Genomic DNA, 25,850 nt, shown 5'->3' on the forward strand with positions numbered 1-25,850 from the left:
TATATTATAAGAAGATGACGATTGGGATGAAAGTCTTAAATCTTTCTATATACTATCAGATTTTATATACTATATGATTTTTCCCATAGATTTTCTTCGTAGAGTATCTATGGATGGAATACTAGCTAAGTTATTTTTTTTATTTAATTGTAGTTGTCCTATATAAATTGTAATTTAAGGAATAATATGAGGTTTCTGTACATTTTAATTTATTGTGCAATTTTCTTATTTGTATGTATGTAAATTATAATTGTATTATTTTCATATTATCATAAGGAAACGTAAGCAATTGACCAAAATATTTATAAGAATAATTAATACTACATAAATTTAGAGTTGATTGCAAGGATAAACTTACTAATTTACAAGGGATATATCCATAAAGTAATTTACAAATTTGACCAAATTTGATGTAGAAGTGAAAGACACATGCAATCTGTAAAATTACTAATATCTGTCCTCAATACCCATTTATAGAATAACATTTTGAGATTAAAAACAGCAAAGCAAAGCAATTACGGAATGCCAACGCAAATCTACATGTCCATGATCAATTCCACACCTCATACCATTACCATGCAAATGGAAAAAAAAATGTAAAACTTCTGAAAGGGATAAAATTGAAAGAGAATGAACTTATCACAGCAAATAGCGAACGGTGCAACTCAATTTTCGTGGCACCAACAGTTTTTTTTTTTCCATGAGACAAATTTAGGGTTGTAATTTAATCCACTAACTCTCTCCCATATTATAACCCCTCCATGTAGCACCTTTCATCCCACCAAATTAGAGTCCCTGAAAACCAAAAAGCTAGATTGCACAAAAGCTGAGAAAATCACTCTCCCCTCCTCTCCCCACCCTCCATGCATTCGTGATCAATGAAAAGGGTTGTGAGCGCTATGTTGTCCCAAACATGTCGCTAACATAGAGAGCTCTGAATTAAAGGGAGAATTGGCAGCCATTAATCAAAAACCATCATCGATCTGGGGCGTAAATTCAAACAATGGAGGTGCAGAGGATGAGGGAGTTGATGACACTTTGGTCAACATTGCAAAATAACCGTGTTGCCCTTGTGGGTGGAAACCACACCGCCGCAAGATTTAGCACTCGCTAAGTTCCATTTTGCCTCTCGTTGTTCTCTCTTCTCTCTATACCTTAATTTACCACCCGTCACAATCATTTTCTTATTCTACCTAATTACTTTATAGTTTCTACACACTCACGTCATTCTTAAGATTAACCTTTCGATCTCTTTCTTAACTTCCTACAAGCATGGCAATCGATCTCATTGATGCTACCTTGAAAGCAAAACGTAATTGCAATAAGAAAAGCAAACCCGATTGCCCACTTACTCTTTACTCAGAAGCTCGCTATCTCCTCATTAGGCTTCCCAATTCCAAATTCATCAAAATGTGTTTTGGATTATTGCTTTTGGCATTGGCCTTAACTTCTTTACCATTCATAATGGGATTAACCTTGCTTGAAAAAATCTCTTCCTCCCACCAAGCCATGCCTAATTCTTTTGATCACATCAACTACGATTCTACGAACACCAACCAGGTTTTCTCAAATTTATTTCCTGACTTAACCAACGAAGACGTCATGAATAAAAAGCAACAAAAAGCACAATTGCTAAGCAATGAAGGCCTCAACTTGGCTGCGCCGAGGAAGTTATGTGGTTACTCATCAGAGGCCAAAAAAGCAGCGTTGGAGAAACTAGAGGACGTGCTTTTGGAGCCACCAAGAGCAGCATCAGGGAAATCACGAAAATATTTGAAGCGCACGCGCTACTTACCAGATTTGATGGGTGATTCTCTCGAAAGCTACCCTCGTCATATTTTCATCGACGTGGGGTTGCCAGAGAAAGAAGGAGGGAGTGGAACCGATTGGTTTCGGAAGAATTACCCAACGAGGAAAAAGAATTTTGAGATATATAAGATTGAGACGGAGACAGAGGAATCTTCAGGGAAAGAGGTGTCACAAATAGGAATGTCTGATTGGTTGAGGAAGAATGTGAAGGATGAAGAGTATGTGGTGATGAAAGCTGAGGCTGAAGTGGTTGATGAGATTATGAGGGGTAATTCCATTGGGCTAGTGGATGAGCTTTTCTTGGAATGCAAGCCAAAACAAGGGAACAAAAGGAATAGAAGTCGAAGGGCTTATTGGGAATGTTTGGCATTGTATGGGATGTTAAGGGATGAAGGTGTTGCTGTGCACCAATGGTGGGGTTAGAAAGAAATACAATGGTGTACGTGTGTGTTGAGTTAACGTACTGCATGCATGCATGTGTGTGTGTGTGTGTATAAGTAGATGAAGAGAAAAAGGGTGTTACAAAGAGTTGAGGTTTCAGAGCGATAGAGAGACCGAGAGTGGATTCGCTAAGGACTTCTTCTTGATCAATTTTCATTTTGTGTTCTTTATATTGTCGGTCACAATTCCGTGTACGTTTAGCAGATTGTGTCTGAGAAGTTGTGTTGTGTTATGGTCGTTGGTAAAAGTGTGGATAGCAATTTGGAAGGGGACTGTGAAAATTAATTTCAATGACCATCACAATAATGCACCAACGGAGGTATGTATGTTGAAGGAGGGTTAATTGGATATGTAAAAGATATGACATACAAGAAGGGCGATCCCTGCTTTCCCTTTTTTTTTTTTTTTTTTTTCATTCTTTAGTTTTTGTCACTGTTCAGATCATAGTCATCCAATATATATAACGATAAGATTCTTTTATTTGAATTCTTATATGATTTTTCTATTTCTTAGTTATTTTCAATTTAATATTTCATTAATAATAATGTATTTAAATTTTACCATTACTAATTAATCATATTAATATAAGAAACATCACAAGTTTTATAAATACATAGCATCATAAATAGATATCTTGCTGAATATATTAACATGAGATAAATTTGTGGATTTTATTGTAAATAGAGAAAATTCCCTAGAAAAAGTGAGAGACATAAATTTCTCATCTCCATCTTTTCTTAATTTGTAAGAAAATTCACATATTTCTGGGCCATCAAGTTATCAAATAACACCGTGAACTTATTAAAATGAAAACACGCAGACTTACGAAAATTGAAAATAAAATTTAAATTTAAATTAATTACCATGGACGAGGGATTTGGTGATTAAAGACTGAGCATGAAAAAGATATTACGTTAAAACTTGCAGCAAACTGGTCCTAATATATATTAATTAGTTTTATGAATTTCACCCAACAGGATTTTAATATAATTTTAAATTCTATAATAATTATTTAAAAGTATGTCAAATAATAACATGGCTATTTAATTTATACTCCGGAGGGTTTTTTTTTTTTATTAATCTTCATCATAAATATGCTAACCCATTGAATTTTGAAGAGGCTATAGCGCATACCAACAAAAAATGGTTTGTCCGTCATGTGGATATGCTGAACGAAAATAGTTGTAAATGATTTTATTGGCATTTGCACATAAACTTGATACCTTTCTTGAATCAATAATAATAATTGTTTTAATATCTTAAAAATTAAAAAATATTTATATCTTTTTATAATAACTACTAATTCTACTATCTATTATACATATTTATATGATATTAATAATAACAATTATTCTAAAAATACATAAAACGCACTATCAATCTACTCTAAAAATTATTAGTTTCATTAGGTGTATTTACCCTTAAAAAGATATAAAAGAAAAGAAAAAAAATTGATGATATAACAATTAATGTAACGTCATAATAAGAGAAAAATAAAAATTATTAAATGAAAAGAATACTATTGAGGTATTTATAAATAAATACCATATACTGACTATACATTAGTTACACAAAATCCATTATTAAAAAATCGTGTAAATGAGGAGATATGACGCGGTCGCGGTGGCTATGAAGAAAACGGTGAAGCTGTTGCTGATAACGAACTCAGCTTCGCTGCGCCGAGGAAGCTATGTGGTTACTCATCAGAGGCCAAAAAGGCAGCGTTGGAGAAACTAGAGGACGTGCTTTTGGAGCGCACGCGCTACCTACCAGATTTAATGGGTGATTCTCTCGAAAGCTACCCTCGTCGTGTTTTCATCGACGTGGGGTTGCCAGAGAAAGAAGGAGGGAGTGGAACCGATTGGTTTCGGAAGAATTACCCAACGAGGAACAATAGTTTTGAGATATATAAGATTGAGACGGTGACAGAGGAGTCTTCAGGGAAAGAGGTATCACAAATAGGGATGTCTGATTGGTTGAGGAAGAATGTGAAGGATGAAGAGTATGTGATGATGAAAGCTGAGGCTGAAGTGGTTGATGAGGGGTAATTCCATTGGGCTAGTGGATGAGTTTTTCTTGGAATGCAAGCCAAAACAAGGGAACAAAAGGAATAGAAGTCGAAGGGCTTATTGGGAACGTTTGGCATTGTATGGGATGTTAAGGGATGAAGGCCTTGCTGTGCACAAATGGTGGGATTAGAGGGAAACAGAATGGTGTGCGTGTGTGTTGAGTTAACGTACTGCATACATGCATGCAGCGAAATCATGATTCTTTTCCGTCACATGACCCTCATATTTTGTGTTTTTTCATTTTAGCTTAACACGGAACATAAAGGTTATGTTCGCGTAAAAAAATGAGAGGATCTTAATTCATGTATGTGTATATATGTAGACGAAGAGAAAGGTGTTACAAAGAGAAGAGGTTTTAGTGCGACAGAGAGACTGAGAATGGATTTACTAAGCAATTTTTGTTGATCAATTTTTATTTTGTGTTTTTTTTTTCTATTTAATTTAATCTGAATCTAATTTGAGTGACTGAATGTGATAGGTGGTTTTATTATTGAAATTTTTTTACATATACAAAAATTCAAACTTAAGATTTTACTTAAGCGATATAGAACTATTTCTTACTCAAATTAATTTCTGTTGATTCTATTTTTGTATTCTTTATATTGTAGGTCATACTTTTGTGTATGTTTGTTGTGTTGTTTTATGGTCATTTGTAAAAGTGTGGATGGCAATTTGGAAGGGGACCGTGAAAATCAATTTCAATGACGATCACAGTAATGTTTGCAATGGAGGTGTGTGTTGAAGGAGGGTTAATTGGATATGAGTGAATCATGTAAAAGATATGACATAGAAGAAGGGCGATTCCTGGTTTTCTTTAGTTTTGGTCGGTAGTAAGGCCATATCTTTGAGTAGAGATAGTCTTTTTGAGCTGGGTAGATTACTCTAGTCACAAAGTTTACCTTTCAAACATTTATTACAACTGCATATTATGTTATTCACAAGTAAAGAAAACAATTTCTATTAGTTGATCCAAGTTAGGTATATAGTAGATCCATATAATAATAAATTTTTTATTAGAATTGTTATATGATTTTTTTTTATTTTTAATTCTTTTTAATTTAATACTTCATTAATAATAATGTATTTAAATTTTATTATTACTAATCATATTATTTATATAAGAAACATCACAAGTTTTATAAATACATAGTATCATAAATAGATGAAGAATTATATTAATTTATTAAATAGAATAATAAAGAACTCTATGAAAAAATGAAATATTAATTAGTAAAGTTTTATGATTATGTCCTTATTTAATTTGTACTATATGCTATTTTGATGATTTTTTTTAAGAGTTCAAAATTATAAAACAATCACAAGATAATTTGCAAAATTGATAAAGTTTAACCCTAAGGGGTTGTTTGATTTAGTTTTGCTTTTCAATTTTTAAAAATTACATTTTAAAACAATTTTATAAAACTGTTTTTAAGATGAGAAAATAAGAAAACTTGTTTGATAAATTTATTTTTAAAAACTAAAAAAAGAAAATATGTTTGATTTTATTTATTTATTATTTAGTATTTTAAATTATATATATTTGATATTTAATTTTAGTATTTTTTATTTAATTAAATATATTTTTTATATTTAAAAGGAAATATTAAATTAAAAAATTATTAAAACATTAAAATTTAATATTATATTAAAGTAATACTTCCAATGCAAAGAGTTTCATAAATTATGAATTTAAAACTGTCTTAATTTTAAACTGTTAAAAGTTACAGAAAAAAAGCAGAGTTGTATTTCACTTCTATAATTGTATTTCTTGTAACATTTATTTAGTCTTTGACAACTTTAAACGGCTATACAAAGGTAAAAAACTCATCAAATGGAATAAGATAGTAATTACAACAAATACATCATAAGATACAGTGAAAATTTTGGGAAGAAAGAACTAAATTTGTAAAAGGAAAGAATTTTATCATAACTAGAGATCAAATTCAAAGTTGATATGCAGTTTATGATTGAGCTCATCAGCTTGGATTATATTCCTCCCTTACCCTGATCCTACTAGTTTCAGAGTGCTCTTTCTCATTGTCAGTATTACTCAGATAGCATTAACCAAATCTCAATATAATATCTTACACTCTCTTGTTCAATCAATATAATATAAAAGTTCAAAATTTTGCTATGCTGACCAAATTTGGCTATGCTAACAACACATTTAATATGATTGAAAAAATTAAAGGAATGTCGACAATACTAAACATACTCATACAAATGTTAAAATTTTAAAAATACTTAATTATTGATAGCACATCATTTTCAAACACTACCTTTATCTCGTTATCTTCAAACTTCAATCAAACATTCAGAAAAAGAGAAAAAAAATGCAAGAAGAGAAGAACCAAACATGAGTTTTTTTCCCCAAATATGTTGATGCTTGTGAGGAAGAATATAAATCTAAATAAAAATCAAAATAAAAAATGGTAAAAAAAATCCAAGATGAGAAAAGGAAAAAACCTAAGAAAAAACAATGGTGATGGTTTAAGAGTGTTGAGAAGGTGATAAAGTTGTAAAGTTGTTGTTGTTTGCCGGGAAGACGTGAGAATGTTATGAAGATGGTGAAAAGTTGTCGGTGTCACAGAAATGTGAGAATGCTGTGAAACTCTAATCTATTCTATTTACATTTTTTATTTTATTAATTTATTTACAAGAATGCCATTAATAAGAAACAACTTTTCTGCATCTTGCAAATTTTGGAAAGAGAAATCAAAATTTAAAAACGAAAACACCTTAAAAACTATTATGTATTTTAGTTTTAAAAATTGAAAATAAAAACTTGTTTTTAAAAATAATTTTTAAAATTTAAATTAACAAACAAGTTTTGAAGTTTTTAAATTTTAAAAATTGAAAACTCTTTTTAAGAAGGGGAAACAAACAGCCCCTAAGTCTTTTTTTTTTTTTTTTTTGAAAATTTATTGAAGACGAGTTGGTATCCTCAACATTAATTCATGCTTTTAATTGAATCCTTTAGCTCTTGTTGAACATGCTTGACGTCGCTGCAATAACATATAAGCTCCCACTCCCGAAACAATTATGGTGGATTGAATTTAATGTGTATACTCATTATATATGACACTACATCACTTTTTCAGCTCCTAATTATAAACTCAAAATCATCCGCAGTTGTAGAAAGATTATATTTGTGGCTGATGGAACAATAATTTATAGAAAAAGGATAAGTGGATTTTATTTTAAAATAGAGAAAATTCCCTAGAATTAGTGAGGGATTATTAACCTGTAACAGGGCACCGTGAACTTATTAAAATGAACATACACTGACTTAAGAAAATTGAAAATAAAACTGAAATTTCAATGACCATGGACGATGGATTTGATGATTATAGACCGAGCATGAAAAAGTATTAGGTTAAAAAACTTGCAGCAAACTGGTCCTAATATATAGTAATTAATGAATTTCACCCAACAGGATTTTAATATAATTTTAAATTCTAAAATAATTATTTTAAGAAATTATAAAAGGTATGTCAAATACTTATATGGCTATTTAATGGACACTTGTAAATTTTTTTATTAATCTTCCTCGTAAACATGTTTAAACCTATTAAATTTTGAAGACACTAGCAAATATTAATAATTTAAAACATTGATGGTAAAATATTTATACTCGTCTAAATTTTTTATTTAATTTATATTTATTAGTTTATTAAATAATATTAAATATTATAATTTATTTTAAAAACTTATTACTTTAATTTTTTTAACATGTACTTAGATACACGGTAAAATATAATATATATATAAAAAAGAAATGTTAAAATATTTAATGAGCTAATAATTACTGGTTACTCATAGTACTTTATTTGGCACCTTGGTCGCAATCACATGTTCTAAATTCCAAAACATAAAAAGGTGGATCACTGTGCTTGATTTCCGTGCATAAACTAAAAAATTCCAAAAAAGAAATGATAGCACGAGTTGGCGTTAAAATAACCAAACTAAAAACATCCATCCTCTTACATTAATTTAATCAAGTATCAATACAATGATCGGTCCCCCTTTGAGGTTACGATCAACCTGAAGATACAATAATGTATTTCAAATTGAATATCTTCGGAAGGGAAGCTTATTCAGCGTGGCCACACCCATTTTTTGAACACGACGAAACAACCAAAACTAGCTGGCTAATAAATCAAGAGAACCACTTACAATAAAGCAAAAAATAACTAGCTACTAGTTGCAAACCTCACGGGCTATGCCAACCTTATTATTCACCGTATCAAACAAAATCCTAAGGTTCTGTTGCTGAAAGTTGGCAATCACGTTCAACACCGAGTTCACATTGTTCGGCGCCGCCGCCATTGCAAGGCAAGCCAGCGACCCTGCGCTGCTATGAATCAAGCTATTCTCCAATGGCAGCTTCAGGTCCAACCCCGTGAAGTGAAGCGTAATTTCTGGTGCCAACGTTTCATACGTCTTCACAAAACACGTGTCGAATGCTCCAATGCTCGAGAACGGCCCTGTCACCTGTTTTCTGAACTCCTCCCTCACTGCGCTGTAAACGGGTTCCACGAACCGGGTTATAACAGTGCCCGAATCGATGATAGTTCCGGATCCGGTATTCGGGTCGAAAGCTAGATACTCGCTGGGCACGGGCACGAGTACACGCCCCACGCTGATTCCGGTGAAATTCACGTAATACAGAGAAGGCCGGTGCGGGTTGCGCAAAAGCGGGGTGGTCCGAATGCTCTTGGGTTGACCCACGGGTCCGAGTTTAAGCGACCCGGAAAAGTAGTAGGATTTGAAGCTGGGAAGACAGTAAGAAAAGACACCGGAGTAGAGAGACCCGGATTGGGAAACCAACGATAATGGGCCACGGCCCAAGCCCAAAAGTCCTTGGGCCGGAATGGAGGCACCGGAGATGGCATTAATGCACCCGAAAGAGTATTTGGGAATAATAACAGTGGCTAATCTGAGCGAGTCTTGGACGAGCGTGGCGGAGAAAGATGAATCTGCGTACGATTGGTTGAAGGAACACGCGCCGGATCCTATGGCGGGGCACGAAAGCCCGCGGACCTGACCGCATTGCGGAACGGAACAGTCCAATGGGCCGAAACTGGTGGAGACTTTGGGCGAGAAAGTGGTGTTGGAGCAGCCCGTGCAATCGGAGCATGGGACGAAGGCCTCGTCTGTGCTGGTGTCCAGGACCATGAACATGAGTTGACCGGGGGTTCCGATTTTGACCCGCACCACGTAGTTACCGATGTTGAAGGCCTGGCCCGATGCAATCGGGGCCGAGGAGACGGTCTTTTTTTCCACTAGCGTGGACAAGTACTTGACTCGGGCTGGGTCCTTGGAGGCCATGCTCATGATTCTGTTGTCCCACGAGTCTGTCTTTGGTGGGTTGAACGGTGAGCATTTGCTGAAGATGGGAATGACGTTGAGATCGGAGGAGTCATCGGGTTGAGAGGCACAAGGGTCAAAGGCACTGCTCTTGCTCAGGCAAATTACATACAAAACTATTAAGGCTGTGGCAAACTTAACATCCATGGTTGAGAAAAAGGAAAGATGAAGGTAGCTACTACTAGTAGCTATAATGTTTGGTGTGCATGCATGGCGAGGAGTGAGGCCTTTAATATAGCCAAAGCTCGCAAGAGGTGGTTGTTAATTTACGTAATTGTCCTTGGAGTTGAAATTATTGGCGAGTATTTTGGAGATTATTTTTTCATCTTCAAAATTTAGACAACAAAAATTATCTCTTTCGTTTTTAAGAAGAGTATATATGAAAATTAAAAAACAAGTAAAAATTAAAAATAATTATATATAATACCATTGTTTTTATATTCAAGTAATGATGAAACTGATTTATTTTTGAATTCCAAGTTTTAGAAAGATGTTCTTTTGCACTCTTTCAAGCTCTTATTCTATTTTTATTTCTTGTCATTTTCTCTTAACTTTTGATATTATCTCCCACACACAATTCACCTGCTTGTCCATTAATAATAGGTGTAAGACACGAAAGAGTTTTCAAGAATAATCCCTTTATTTTATATATAGGATTTTTTAAAATATATTATATAATAGTTTTTATCTATTTTTTTTTCTTTTTTCATCACTTCATTAATTTTATCTCACTCTTCTCTCTTTTTTTCTTATGTAGAAATCATTATAAATACCAGTATATATATAAATAACATTGCTTGAAACTATACAGGGTAAGATGATGCAAAGTGAGCTGGCTGGTAAGTGGTGTTCCTATTGAAAGTAAAGGTTAAGAAATAGAACACACGGTACATATTCTGATGAAAACAGTCGTATGGAAGAGTGTGCATTTATGTAAAATACAACAAGCAAAAGGGCGCTTGATCATTGGTGTTATGCAAAGGGACAAAGTTGGGGTTCAGATATTTGCGGACTTACGTGCAGTGACGCTCAAAGTGTTAATTAACATTATTGAAGTGATGATTCGCAAGAGTACTCAAGTCACAAGCTGTTTCAGTGTAGGTGGATGCTGTTGATTAACATTATTGAAATTATTGGACCGTTGTTTTCATTAGTAGTGTGATTTAAGAAGCAGTGGTGAATGGATATGAATGGAATTATAGAGTTAGAAAGAAAGTGCTCGTGAATGGTGATGAGTTTGTGGAGATATTTGGTGGGATTATAAATTGACAGCGCTAGATATTTTGTCCGTACATGGGTCTTGCACGAGATGCGGTCGGTCACGGGCATTCTAAGACTTTTTCGCTCAAATCTCATGCATGCATGGGCCCTCCCCTCATTTCCATTTCTGCATCAACGTTAAATAATAATTTTTAATTTCAAATAACAATTCATTAATTAACACCACTGTCTCAAATAAACAACCATTAACCCGATGGATCCGCATTGTAAAGTCTTTTTTTTTTTCTTGATTGATGTTATTTTAATAACCAGTTTATACAGGATGTTTGGTATAGATACTATAATCGAGTGTTTATATGTTTGAATTTTATTATGTGTATAATATTTTTAACTTATCAATAATTACTGATTGTGATAGGGACTAATCTTAAGTTTTTCAAACTTGATTTATTTAATTTTTTTAAAATGCAAAGTTGCAGAATAATTTAGCTCTAATTCGTCTTTTTTGGGACCTCTTACGTGTATACACGTACTATAAAGTAAATGTTTCCTATTTTTATGCATTAGTGTTCAACGAAACAGGTACACGGAGTTAAACTTGTACAGAAAACCTGGCGAGCTTAATTAGGAATCCAAGGGAGATTAATATTAAGTTCCAATATTCCACCAGTAAAATGGTGAAGCACGTAAAGCCAACAGAAACTTCATTTCGATTTGCAAAAATTATTCACTGAGAGCCCCACCAGAGTCGACACATTTCACGAGGTTGTGCGGCATAGTTCGTTCATATACTGGTAAGTTGTTCTTGGTGTTTCTACGTAATTAGCAACATTTTTCATTTTCTGATCAAGGAGAACATCCCCCAAGGAGAACATCCCCCAAAGAGAAGAGAAGACCAATTTCTCCAAAGTTTCCCTTTCATATGAAGTTGGTGCTTAATTAGTAAAGCAATCTAATTCTTAATTTCATATAAGTCGTTTGCAAAGTGGCAGAATACTACACAACTAAAATTTATTGATTTTCTGCAAAATTTCTTACAAATTACAATTGAGTATATGTAAAATTCTATTTTATGTAGGTTTAAGTTCCCAGGAAAACTTCTATGGATAATAGTTTTTACAAACTTTAGAATCTATAAAAAAAAATTCTTGTAGATTGTTTTCTTTGCAACAAAATAAACAATATTTTCATAGCTAAGATCTCCGGGAAAAAAATTGACAATTTTCAAATTTCTACACAAATGCTGCAGTTCTGTATCTGCAAAAACAAATACTCATATTTTTGTCAAATTCATAACATAAGTTACATGATTCTTGCAAAAAAAACAGCAGGAAAAACTCCGGAGAAATAAACAAAATTATAATAGTATTATAGTCTTAAATAATCTGAATTATCACCAGTTTGCTCCACATGCGCTGATGCACAGCTATTGGCGAGAAATGTGTAATTGTCTACTAAATAAAATCAACAGGGGTTGGCGGGCGATAATATCCTTGCAATCCCTAGAAATGTTGAATTTTTTTCTTAAAAAACATTAGAGAATATCTCGGGGTCCCCCTCCTTGATGCATTATGATTTATGATTAACCACTTAAGTGGAAACGTATCAAACAAATTGACAAATTTAACGGTGCATAAGCAATCTTAATTAACCAGCTGCTAGCGCTTCCTAGAGGATAATATATAGAACTCATTACAGTGGTAGTGTTTTTTGTTTTTAAAAATTGAGGTGCGGAGGGTGTTTAAATAATGAATTGATATAACTACGTTAATTTTTAATCAGTCGAAAAAATTATAAACACCCTATGTATTTGTATATGGAAGAGAGAGACAAGTTTTTCAGTCTCTTCTTCTCCTACATCATAAAATGTTAATATCTCTCTTTTTTATTTGTTTTAAGATAAGAGATGGATTTATTTCTTTTCCATCATAAGTAAAATAAAAATTGATATTTATTTTTTATTAATCATTACATATTATTCAATATTCGCTGGCCGTCAAACATTAATTCAACCATGCATGGTCTAAATAAATTGTAGCAATAAGAGGGGACAAAAAGATAGAGTTCAACATAAATGACCGTAGCGATAAAATGCGCTATGATATCAAACCAAGTGGTTATAACATACAATAAGTTATATTATCAATTTTAATTTTATATTATAATCCAACCAATTATCTAATTTTCTAATGTGATGATAACTTCTACCATTAAATGTCAACCCGTAATGCACCCTTTCTTTAGCTGTTTCTTGAGTTCTTTCTTTCTTTATGTTTTCGTTCCCCTGTTATATATCTCCTGAGTGCTTGTTTCTTTCTGCTAGAGAATTTTTGGTTGTCAACCGAAAGTGGCAAAGAGGAAAGGAAGAAAGAAAGATTTGTCTGTTAACATGGATAAGGCTATAATATATTAAGGATTTTAACCGTAACGGCTATTGGCGGATTGAGAACATGCAATAAACACTATCTATTAACATGTTACGGATATATATATATATATATATATATATATATATATATATATATATATATATATATATATATATTAAGGTATGATACGCTTGAATCATATTCTTTGTTGGGTTTGGGGCTCCCAACTACGTAGACAAAAGCCCAATACTATCAGCTCACTAAGCCCCATTTGGTAGAGGATTAGGAGTCTGACTAAGGAGAATTAGAGTGAGTTTCCCGCAGCCTTAAGAGTGTGTATTTCTGCAGAGAAACATTAAAAGAGAGAAGGGAAGTTAGAAAAGAAAGAAGCTCCAGACTAGCTACTGCATTCCTACGATATTCGATTCGTTCACCGTTGGATCAGATTAAAAATTTTACAGCAGGTTCGTAACACGGTGTTCTTCATTCTGACTGTTCGGATTATTATTTGTAGGTCTGAGGTTGGAGATATTATCTTCGCACAGAAGCCCTGCTTTGGTGACTCTACACAAACCAACTGCAGAGAAATCGTTATTTCTCTTTAGTTAACTGTTGGATCGAGCTGAAACTTTGACAGCAGTTTTCAGATGTATAGTTATTGGTTCTGATCATTGGGATCGTAGAAGGTTTTGGCTGAGAGAAATTGTGTCTGAACAGTAAACCTGTTTTGTGAGATTTTCTCTTTGGTTCGGCTTTATTGCTTTGTTGATATTGACTGCTGTTTGCACGAATTTGTGTACATGATTGAACACTCTTGTAATCCTTATTTGATTATAGTGGAACATGATTGACTGGCTTGAGTATGAGGGCTTTTACTTCTCACATTGAGAGAGTTTTTTCACGTAAATAATTCTCTGTGTCATTGTGTTTATTGCAATCATTTGTTATTGTTATTGCTCCTCATAAGTTCTTGCAAGTTTGGGGAATTGTTTCCACTACTTACTTTGAATAATTGTGTTATTGTATTTGGTTATATAGTTGTTATTTTTGTTCAAAATATATTAATTTTTAGAGTGATATTTTTTAAAAAATTTATAAAAAATAGAAATATAATTTTTAAAATATATTTTTAGAGTGATAGTTTTAAAATATATTAATTTTTAAAAATATTAATTTTTAAAAGAAGAAAATATTTAATTTTTGTATTTTTTGAAAAAATAAAAAATAAAATATATAAAATGCTATAATATAATTTACATTATTAACTTCCTATTATCCTCCCCTCTAACATTTAAACAAGGAAGGAGGTTTACCCCTTTAAACCTTTCTTTTTCCTCATCTAAATTTTTAAATAAAGCTTAAAAAATTGTTCAATTTAATTTAAATTTAACTCAGATTGCACACCTAGATGTGATAGATGAATTTACCATTAAATTTTTTTTACATATACAATGACTCAAACTCAAGGCTTTACTTAAGTAATACTGAACTACTTGACATTCAAATCAACCTCCGTCTTATCTCAACTTGTATCTTTAGAGTGATAATTTCTTTTACGCATATAACTTCTATTTAATTTTTCACATGTAAAACGAAGCATGTCTCGTTGTTTGAATTATAAGCAATAAGTCATATTCTATGTAGTTGAGTTGATGACTTGAATTATCAACTTGTTGACCTGTCACGCAAAATTTGATATTTTTCCTATAAAAAGCAGCCATGGTGATATTCTTCAATGCAGTCACTCCATGCCGTAATATATTGCCTTGGAAACAATGAGCATAGGGCAAAATGCTTCCTCTGTTTTTATGGTTAGCATGCAATTTGTTACTTGATAGAGCTATTCAATATGTAAAGTTTTCTGCTGGGCATTCCATACTTTTGGTCTGAAGATGTGCAATGTGTGTTTTCTTTTCCTTCCATTTTTTCAAAATTTTCTTTTAAATTTAGAAAAGAGCAGTATGTAATCACTGTATTAATGATTAAGAGAGATGTATAATTTGATGCTTAATTTCTTTTAATATTTATTTATAAATATTGAAAACGTCTATGCAGAGTTCTTGAAGACCACAACATAGTAAGGCCCGACCTTCTATAAGTTTGAAGACCAAATATTCCTCTTTCTGGGATTTTAAAATTTAAAAAATTAACTATATGTCTGATGAAATAAATATTTTTATCAATAAAAATTATTATTTTTAAATGTTTAAAATTAATTTCATAAGCTGATATTATCATTTTCTATTATTAAAAATTTTAAAATCCAGTAATGGTTGGTCACGCTGATCATGAATCTTTCGTTCATATTATCTAACTATTTTTTTTTATTTTAATGGAATTGTTCTACTTGTTTATTCATTAAATCAATATACTTTTGGTTACTATATTTTAATTTTTAAAATTTTAAATTTTTATATTTAATTTATTTATTTTCTTAATTATTCAAATTAAGTTTTTTATTCTAAAATTTCATCTAATAATTAATAAAAATATAATAAAGATGTGACATATTATTAATTTACATAAATTAATAAAAATATACAAAATATTCAAATAAATATAATAAATAATTTACATAAAATCATTTTTATTTTATTTAATCATATTAATCAACAGTTTTTCCTCAGAAATTTGTATAAAGTAATGATATGTTATTTTTTTATTAATTATTAAAATTTTAAGATAAGAGACTTAATTTGAAACTTTTAAAAAATAAAAAATAAATTTAAATAATTTATATTTAAATATTAAAATATAGAAAAAGTATAATTTTTATATAGCAGATAGATTGATTCACTTTTGTTATGAATCTGTTTAATAATACTGACCTACTTTTTATTATTTGTTTTTCATTCACCCTGCTTTTTTATTTTGACATTAACATTATTCCACTTTATTATTTTATTTCTTTATTGAATTCAACTTTTTAATTATGAATAATTATCTTTAACAGTTTTTTTTAGCTTTCTTATGTCGACATGTATCGGTATTTTCTTTCAACGCTTCTAATTTACATAATGGTTGAGATATTGAAACAGACAAGTTTGCATTTATTGTGAGAAAACAATGTTTAAGTAACAGCAAAAAGAACCTGATTTGCCACCAACCACAGAAAATGCTTGATATTTTTTATCCTTTTTAAAACCTTACACTCGACACAGTAGCATCTTAGTTTAGACTCTTTGATTAAGTGGCATGTGTAATGTGTTGCTTTTAAAACGAAATGAGTTCCCGTATTTTTGTCTTTCGCAAAAGAATGTATTGTGTTGAAACAGCACAAAAACACAGTGGTTAAAGCTTTTATTCTATGGCTTCTTGAGGAAAAAGCACAGAAGTTACAGGCATATAGTTGTACTTTGATGCCCTTTTTCCCTGTTAGAGCAAGTCCAGCTGAACAGCTCAAATCCGTATTCTTTCTTGCCATGTGCTTATTCCCATTGTTTCTTATATGTTTGATAAAGAAGATTATATATCTACTTTTTGCCTTAAGGATGAATAGGGTAAAGGTTAATCAAGGATTTCTCCAAAATCCTACCTTTTATATTTTGCTTGAGTTCTCACATCTTTAAAGTCGTTGGTTTATTATTATACAATTTAGAGTATATGTCACATTCATCCGTGATAAAACATGGGGGGACACTTGGATTCCTAAAAGATATTATTTAGTCTTTCTAAATTATAAAGATGAGTTATAAGACTCATTTAACTAAATTACACATATTAAACTAATTATTAAAAGTAGTTAATGAATTACATTTTTTAAAGATTATTTAAACATTCAAAATTTATTCTTACACGAGTCAATTTTTGTATATCACACATGATCATGTCTTTTCATTTCTCATTTTTTTTAACGTAAAATTTTAGCTCTTTTTTTTTTCTAATTCATTTTCTTCTTATATCACTCTTTTCACCTTAGATTCTCCATTCCCCTGCCATGATCACCCCACTGCTGCATGGTCTTTTTCTCCTCACTTGTCTTCCCTAATTTCCATCACCTAAGTAATAATCAGCTCTCATCAGAGGTGCCCTAATAGTCAATTAATTTTTATAATTTTATTTATAATAATTAATATCATTTGATGGAGGATAATAAATGATTAAAATATTAATAATTTTTATACAAATATTAATTATCAAAATATTAATAAATGAAGGATATAAAAAAAGCTAAGTAATTTTATAAAATTTAAAATATTAATTATTAATATTTGTACAAAACTTAAAATGTTTTTTTTTTTTTAAATAACGAAAGGAGTCTAATTTGTTTTGTAAATTAATGGATGCTGACTCTCAATTGATTTTACATTTCTTGTATCAATGTTTTAAATTCTTGAAAGTGTAATTGGCCTCTTAGTACAAGGAGTTCATTTTAGGCAGGAAAGAGCAAGGTATGGGATGCATTTTTAAAGAAAGATGTAAAAGTATGGACTTAAAATTAGTGATTGAAATTTTAATTTTTAACATTTTAATAATATTTCTTATATAGTAAAAGTTAGACAAACTCGTGCAGTAAGCATGTGTAATAAATTTATTTTTTTAACTTAATGATCATCATAACCTTGTTTTTAATCTTCTAAAATTTTATTTTTCACTTTAAAGAATCAAATTGTTTTGGTGCACATCTCTCTCACTCTGTCTTTTTTTTTTCCATCATTTTTTTCCCTATAAATAATAAAGCTTGTGTCCTGAGACTGTCTCCTATTCGTATCCTGAAAAGCTGCTGATCATAATAATATTCCGAATGGCAACCACAGTAGACATATTAGTGGCTAATAGTTGTGACTAAAGAAAGAACGATGGGCTATCAGAGAAATGGATTATTTTAAAATAAAAATTATATGAACCTTTAATTAAAAATTAGATAAAAGTACAATAGAGTTTAGAGGAGCACATCACATGATGAATAAGTGTCAAAATATTTTCGAATAAAATTACTAAGAGATAACTCGAATATACTTAGTATTACGCACGTAATGAGCTGCAGACAGGGAGCATTAATTATTATTAATCCAAAGAACATGGTTTTTGGCAAGATTAGAAGTCAAAGTAACTACGAACCAAAGCAAAGACAGTACCACCTACCATTTCCAATTGTTTCGCGAAGATGTACGATTGAAAGCCACCTGGCCCAAGGGATTTGAAAGCTTTGACAAGTTCATACCATCGTCTTATAAGGCCAAAGCACCCCACTTTGGTTATAGGCTGAGATAAAGATTGGGTACACTTGCTTCTTGAAGGAAGAGCCCGTCAATATTGTTTATTCTCCTTTCCATTATTGTTTCAATGAGTTACTTATTTGGATTTGGATAATCTTTACACTGTGTTTAAATAAGAATTATAAGTCTAATATATTATAAAGTGAAATTAATATATTATCTTATCGCATCACATACATCATAATATTTCTCAAATTAATTTTAAAAGGTACTATAAAGAATTTTAATTCTTTCATTTCTTCCTTTCTTATCTAAATTTCTCTACTTTAACTGAAGATGGGAAACATCGGCGTAATAAATTATGAACCTAGCATCTACCCCAATTCAAAGATTTTATGTAACAATTTCACAGGTCTTTCAAACTGTGAATCTGCTAAACCATACATTTGTCCCCCAAGATAGTGTGCATTTTGAACTAATTTGGGTGTTTTTAAAGAAAATTATATTCATTGAGATGTGTTATGAAAATATCATAATTACATCGTTTTAAAAATTAATTTATAAAATTTTTCAGAAGCTAAAAATAACTAATGAAAAAACCTATAAATATATAATTTGTAAGTTTAAACAAACTAAACTAGATCTTTATAAGTACAATTTTGTAATATGTGATCAAAATCATGGGTTAAAGACATCAAATATATCTTATTAAATATTTTTAAATTATTATAAAAAGATACTAAATATAATTTTATAATTTTAAGATGATAAATGTTTTATTTTTAATATTTTTTAATTTTACTTTTAAGATGTATCTTTAATTGCATATTAAAAATTATTATCAATAAAAGAAAAAAATTGTTTAATTAATAATTTCATTTTATTTTTATAAATGGTCAACAGATGATTGAGACGAAGGAACGAGGCCAAAAAAGTGTCAAACTGAACAGTTGATGCAGAAGTGATTGACCGATCCAAATAAACCAAGTCATCAAATTAGCAGAAGGATTAGAATGTGAACTGGACTACAGGGCCACAACCATATAGCGACGGAGGGAAAACAAAGGTGTTCACATGGAAGATATTGATTTGAATAAAAGATAAAACAAATCAGATAATCTTAAGAATTTACCGAAATTCTAAAATTTGAGGATACTAAAAAAATTACCTTTGAGGCCTTAAAAAACATTAGTTATGTTTAGTTTATCATATGAAAAACTGTGCTACGAGTGTCCCCATCTTAGAAGGAAAGTCATTATACGAGATCTTAAAGGACTAGGGGTTATTTTCATTGTCCATAAATGATTCTATCACTGTAATATTCAGGAGGTTTGAAATCATGACTTGTACATATTCTCTTAACACTAGCACATCTGGGCAATACACAAGTTGTAATGAGTAATTAGCTAATAAGGCGAGTAATGTGGGATTGATGAGGTGAAAATAGATATATAAAGGGGAGGAGTATTTGACCAAAATGAAATGATAGAGGGAATGTCCTGGGGGCAGGAAGGGAGGGGGGAAGATGGAGATGTCAAAAGGAAAGACCCGAAATATTTGAATAAAGGGAGAGGAAGGGAGAAAGCATCCCCCATAACCCAAAAGTAGAGGCATCAAAAGGGGGGGTCCTAATCAGTAATCAACCACTGGGGGTCAGGTCTAAGACAAGAGGAACTACCTCTCACTCAAGGTTAGAAAAAAAGGAAGGAAAGGAAAGGCGGTGCAAGATTGTGGCACCCAATAATGATCAATTTGCATTCGACATACATCTATCCCTATCTGTCTCATATGTATCTGTGGACCCCTCCTTCTGTTCCAACCAGCGGCGCCATTAGTCTCTTTACTTAGTTTCCAAGCTCACCCACCTCCTCTCTCTCTCTCTCTCTCTCCACACCCATTCTCCCATATATAACAATAAATAAACAAATCAAAACCCCTCCTCCCTCCCTTCTCCACTTCCCTCTCCACTCCTCTCTATGCCCTGTTAGTATTTTATTACAATAATCATCCAAATCCAATCATAGACTCGCTTGGGATTGGTTAACCATAGAATATTGAGAGATAATCAAAAAAGAAGAAAGGGATGAAAGGGGAATACGTAGAGCAACAACATTCTAAGACCGAAACGCCTACTATGTTCTCAAAGCTTCAACCTCAACCCTTCTCTCACAACCCTTTCCAACTCTCCACGGAAGAAGATAACCGGGCCGCCGCCACACCCAACACTGCCCATAAGCCCAACTCCTCTGGCGACGGTGCCACCATTGAGGTTGTCAGAAGGCCCAGGGGCCGTCCGCCCGGCTCCAAAAATAAGCCCAAGCCACCCGTTATCATTACCCGTGACCCTGAACCCGCTATGAGCCCTTACATTCTCGAAGTATCTGGAGGAAACGACGTCGTCGAGGCCATCGCGCACTTCAGTCGCCGCAAGAACATGGGCATCTGCGTCCTCACCGGTTCCGGAACCGTTGCTAACGTCTCTCTCCGTCAACCGTCCACCACTACCGGCGCCACCGTTACTTTTCACGGCCGTTTCGATATTCTCTCCGTTTCCGCCACCTTCCTCCCCCAACAATCCGGTGCGTCGCCGGCGGTTCCCAACGGTTTCGCCATCTCCCTCGCCGGACCTCAGGGGCAGATCGTCGGAGGACTTGTCGCCGGGGGGTTGATGGCTGCGGGGACGGTGTTCGTCATAGCCGCTTCGTTCAACAACCCAGCGTATCACAGGCTGCCGCCGGAGGAAGAGGGTCGGAACTCGGCCTCCGCCGGCGAGGGACATTCGCCGCCGGTTTCGGGGGGCGAAAGTGGGCATGCCCAAGCCGAGTCTTGTGGAATGTCCATGTACAGCTGTCAAAACTATCCCTCAGATGTGATTTGGGCTCCGACAGCAAGACCACCACCGCCGCCACCTTATTGATCAATCACACGTTGTTTGATACTGTTTCTTTCTTGGGTTATTGTAATCAATTCTATATGCTGTTCTTTTCTGGGTCTGTTTAATTCAGTTTAATTCAATATAACTGGTTTAGTTGAAATCTTTGGTATAATTATAAATGGGAACACTAGTTTAGAGTTGTGGTTACTATTGGAGTTATGTAGCTAGGGGGGTTTATTTTCGGCGCCAACTGTAACGCTGCCTCTTCACTTTCTTCAATGGTTACTGTTTACCGGTAATTACTAGTGAATTTGTTTGGTTGTAATTTTTTTAATTATAATGATTAGTGGATTTATAACGAGGGAAAAAAGAAAAGCTGCAAAATGATGCTTGTAAGGAAAGGAAAGTCGGAAATGGGTTATGCTGGTTACCCTTTCTCTATCAAGTTGAGAATAGGCCTTTTATCTAAAGGGCATGTGGTGTTTACTGTTTACACGTTGGTTACTATGTGGATGGTTTGGTTAGACTAAATTTTCGATAGTGGGTTTGGGTTTGGGTTTGGTTGTAGGGTGGGGGGATGGGGTGTTGCTTTGAAGTTTGGGACTCTGACTCTGATGGGGTGTGATTGGATGACGATAACGCTGGCTTGATAGTGATGAGTGCAGTGCTGATGGGGGTGCAGTGCAGAAGGTAGCAATGAATGAATGAATGATGGATGTTTTGTTTGGATAAAGTGAATTTGATGGCAGTGGAGAACGTGGCTAGGGTTGTGCCTGCCAGTTTCTTACTTTCTTTTCAGCAGCAGAGCTCATCTGCTTCTGCATCTGCATCTGCATCTGCAACTATTGTTCTGCTTTATCGAATATCACTTGAGAACAACAACCCTTCCCTTCCCTTCCCTTCCTTTAACTTAACTTTATCTCTCTCTCCTCTTCTCATTACTTTATATCTGATCTATCTGTACTTTGTTTTGTCCCTTTGTCATCCACCCCTCTGAATTTGCAATTAAAGAGAAAGAGAAACTTTATAAAGTGGTATAACACTTCAAATTGCCAACCCTCTACTGTGCTCCAAACTTTATTGCATCACCCTGCTATCCATAACTCAATACATATTCTTGTTCATTATCAAAACAAATACTCAATAGAGTTTTTCATTGGATTCGACGTTACTCATTACTTCTGCCGGGGAGGGTTTTTTTTTTGTTTTTTTATATATATACTTTACTTTAGGTCTAATTTTAGTTATTTAATTTTAATTTTTTATTATTTATATTAAATATTTTATTTTGAATTTTTATTCAATATTTAGTAGAAATACAATAAAATGTGGTATATACCGATTTATAAAAACTAATAAATTAAAATAATAAAATGATTAAATAAAATATAATGAAGGATTTCTATTTAATCATTTTATATCTAATTATAGTTAATTTGTATAAATTCACGATACATAATACTTTCATTAATTATGAAATAAAATTTTTAGAATGAAAAATTAATTTAAACAGTTAAAAACTATGATAATTAAATGAGTGATTAAAATTTTAAATATATTTATATCGAAATCAAAATATAAAGATTAAAAGTTTAACTAAACTTTTTTTAGGAGGTAGAGAATTCGGAGAAAAAGTGGAAATAGTATAATGTTTCTACACAGATTTTGTTATATCCTTTAAATAAATTTCTGTAAATTATACAAAACAAATATTTAATAAAAAATGTATGCATTTATTATTTTTAAAATATATAAAATATTAATAAAATTTTTATTTAAATTATCAGACAATTTTATAGATATGAAAAATGAAAAATAAAAATAAACTATTACTCTTATAAACAAAATAACTTTAGCAAGAAAGGTAATTAATTGACAAGTCATGCTCACATTTTATTTAGTCAAAGGGTCTCCCACTGTGGTAGAAATTACAAGATCAAATTTCATTCCCAAATCAGTGTTTAGAAATTCAGCTAATTATGCCTACAAAAAGAGAGGGATTTTGGATTGCTGCAGAGGTTTTAACACACACATTAAAAAATAAAGCGATTTTTTTTTTAAATCCTTATTCATTTGTGTCGATTTGCATTGGCAAATACTGTGTATAACTAATTGTGTTATTTTAAATTAGTACACAAATTATTGAATATAACAAATATTAATGTGTTTTTTAATATATTATTATTAGTTAATTAAAAATTTATAAATAAACGAATGCCATTCATATTTTTTTATATTTTTAATAAATTTAATCAATGATGTGTTAGTTATTTTTTATAATTACAATATAAAACAATAGTTTTAATTGATAAAAAAAATACATATAATGAATTCAAAGGAGTATTTATTCATACACAACATGTAAAAATGGACAATATAATAACTGTTTTAATGTATTCCTTCCATTTTTTCTTCTTCTGAGGTTTCAAGTTTTGTACAAGAATTAAGAAATTTATTAATATTTTAAATTTTATAAAAAAATATTGCATCATTTTTATTATGTTAATAATAAATATCATTAATATATATATATACACACACACATACATATAACTACCAGTATTTTATTTTGTCCTACTTATAAAGAATGAAGATCCATATATTTTGATTCATCGATTGTTATATTCATTTTATATTTTATTTATTATGATATTTATATTAATTAATGATATATATATTCACTAATTATTTATATAACTAAATAAATTTATTTATTTTATTTAATATTATAAATATTACTAGAATACAATATAGTTTATGACATATAATGACTTTATAAATAAAATATTAATTTCGTAAAAAGAGGATAAAAGTAAACTAAACAAAATTACCGGAGTATAAAAAAAAAATTAAATGTGTATACTCAATAACGTATAATAAGAACTTTTATATGAAAAAATTATTAAAAAATATAAGATATCACAAAAGTTAATATATTAATAACTTAAATATTATAATTTTTACTAAAATTATTATTTATAAATTTTTTTATTATATATCTTAAACACCTGTTGAAAAATTGAAAGTTTATTTTTAAAGATAATACCTTATCTAAACTGTACTATATATGGCAATGTATGAGTGCTGGGAATAAATTAAATCAGAATAAAGAAGAATTATAATTTATTCATGCTAATTAGACAAAACATAGATTCGGTACTTTTGGTGTTTTCGAAGTGCCAAACATAATTATTATGTAATAAACGAATATGCAATACGAGTGGATAGAACTTTAAATTAAACATCAATGTCGGTGGTAATTTATTTAATTTCTATTTATTTTTTAAAAGTAACCCCATTCTAACGTAAAACAAAATTGTGGTTTTGCTAAAAATCAAAACATATATATATATATATATATATATGTATATATATGTTTTTAATTTGCTGTTTTATAATATATTAGATGTGATTGTCTTTGAAAGTATGATTGACAAAAAAATATAACTTTTATGTTTGATTAAAAATCTTATGCTAACTTTCATTTCAATTTTGATGAGATAAATATTTTCAAATAATACCATATATATATATATATATATATATATATATATATATATATTATCACTCTAGCTAATGCTTCATGAGTACAATGTTTTAAAATTAAATATCAACGCGTCCATGAATAATTGTATAAATTTAGGATATAAATTTTGTCCGACAACTAGAGCTTAAAAGTTGTTGAATGTCCATTAAGGTGTGTATAATTGTCAAAATTATTCATATTTCATATAGAGTAGTAGAAGGACAAGACAACACATCAGATTACCCACTTTATACGCAGTTGCCAATTGACAATAGACACACAAAAAAGTTTGTCCAAAATATACTGTCGAAGATAAATATTTCCAAGTTTGGATTATTCAACTCAGACAGTATGAATTAACTACAAAATTCTCGCACTTACCTTCCTTCATAGCTCTCTGCGCTTCTTTTCTTGACCATTTTCCTCATTTTCAACTCCTGCGCTCTTTCTCCAATTTTTTTGGTTTTTGCTGGAAATTTAAAATTGTCCTTCAGTCAAATACTTTCAGCTGATAATATTCATTCAAAGATACTTCTCAAAATATAGTAACTTTATTTTCAAACTTTACTTTTCATATTAATTAAAATCCGTATAAATTAATAATTTTCAAATATATGCATCATCCAAGGGATTCAATTCTCCTTAATGATAGCTGCATGCTCTAATGATCGATCGATATCTTAAAAAGCGTGGCATCCTCCCAAATAGTCACCACCACGGTACCAAATCAAATATTTTCAACCCCTTTTAGGGAATAATACCACTAAACCTAATTATTCATGTTCTTGTTTTGTGATGACTATGCTGCTTCTTTGTCGGCTAGTAGCATGTTGCATCTCTTGCATTTCGATATGTACAAGTGGACACACGTCGATAAAAGGAGCATCAGTTTCATTCAGCTCGTTCCATAATGTTGTGTGGTTCAAAAGATTGGATTTTCAATAGGAAAATAAACGAGGGCATGATAAGTAAAATTAATGAAGCATTAAAAATTCAAACTGTGAAATGACT

At 31.5% G+C, this 25,850-nt stretch overlaps 3 protein-coding genes and 1 pseudogene across 3 annotated transcripts; 3 read left to right on the forward strand and 1 right to left on the reverse strand.

Moving 5' to 3' along the window:
* Window positions 1-1,272: 1,272 nt before the first annotated feature.
* On the forward strand, window positions 1,273-2,271 carry LOC113866173. Its single transcript, XM_027501056.1, has one exon. The coding sequence runs from the start codon at window positions 1,273-1,275 to the stop codon at window positions 2,230-2,232; it is 960 nt and encodes a 319-aa protein (XP_027356857.1). The 3' UTR covers window positions 2,233-2,271.
* An 843-nt stretch (window positions 2,272-3,114) lies between these two features.
* On the forward strand, window positions 3,115-4,449 carry LOC113866174 (annotated as a pseudogene).
* Window positions 4,450-8,350: 3,901 nt separating this feature from the next.
* Window positions 8,351-9,873, reverse strand: LOC113865363 (aspartyl protease AED3-like). The gene has a single exon (XM_027499851.1). The coding sequence runs from the start codon at window positions 9,834-9,836 to the stop codon at window positions 8,520-8,522; it is 1,317 nt and encodes a 438-aa protein (XP_027355652.1). The 5' UTR covers window positions 9,837-9,873; the 3' UTR covers window positions 8,351-8,519.
* Window positions 9,874-19,924: 10,051 nt separating this feature from the next.
* Window positions 19,925-21,832, forward strand: LOC113865484 (AT-hook motif nuclear-localized protein 17). Its single transcript, XM_027500072.1, has one exon. The coding sequence runs from the start codon at window positions 20,522-20,524 to the stop codon at window positions 21,353-21,355; it is 834 nt and encodes a 277-aa protein (XP_027355873.1). The 5' UTR covers window positions 19,925-20,521; the 3' UTR covers window positions 21,356-21,832.
* The last annotated feature ends 4,018 nt before the right edge of the window (window positions 21,833-25,850 follow it).

The sequence above is a fragment of the Abrus precatorius genome, unplaced genomic scaffold (assembly GCF_003935025.1).
Source record: "Abrus precatorius isolate BTA unplaced genomic scaffold, Abrus_2018 Scaffold4, whole genome shotgun sequence".
NCBI lineage: Eukaryota > Viridiplantae > Streptophyta > Magnoliopsida > Fabales > Fabaceae > Abrus > Abrus precatorius.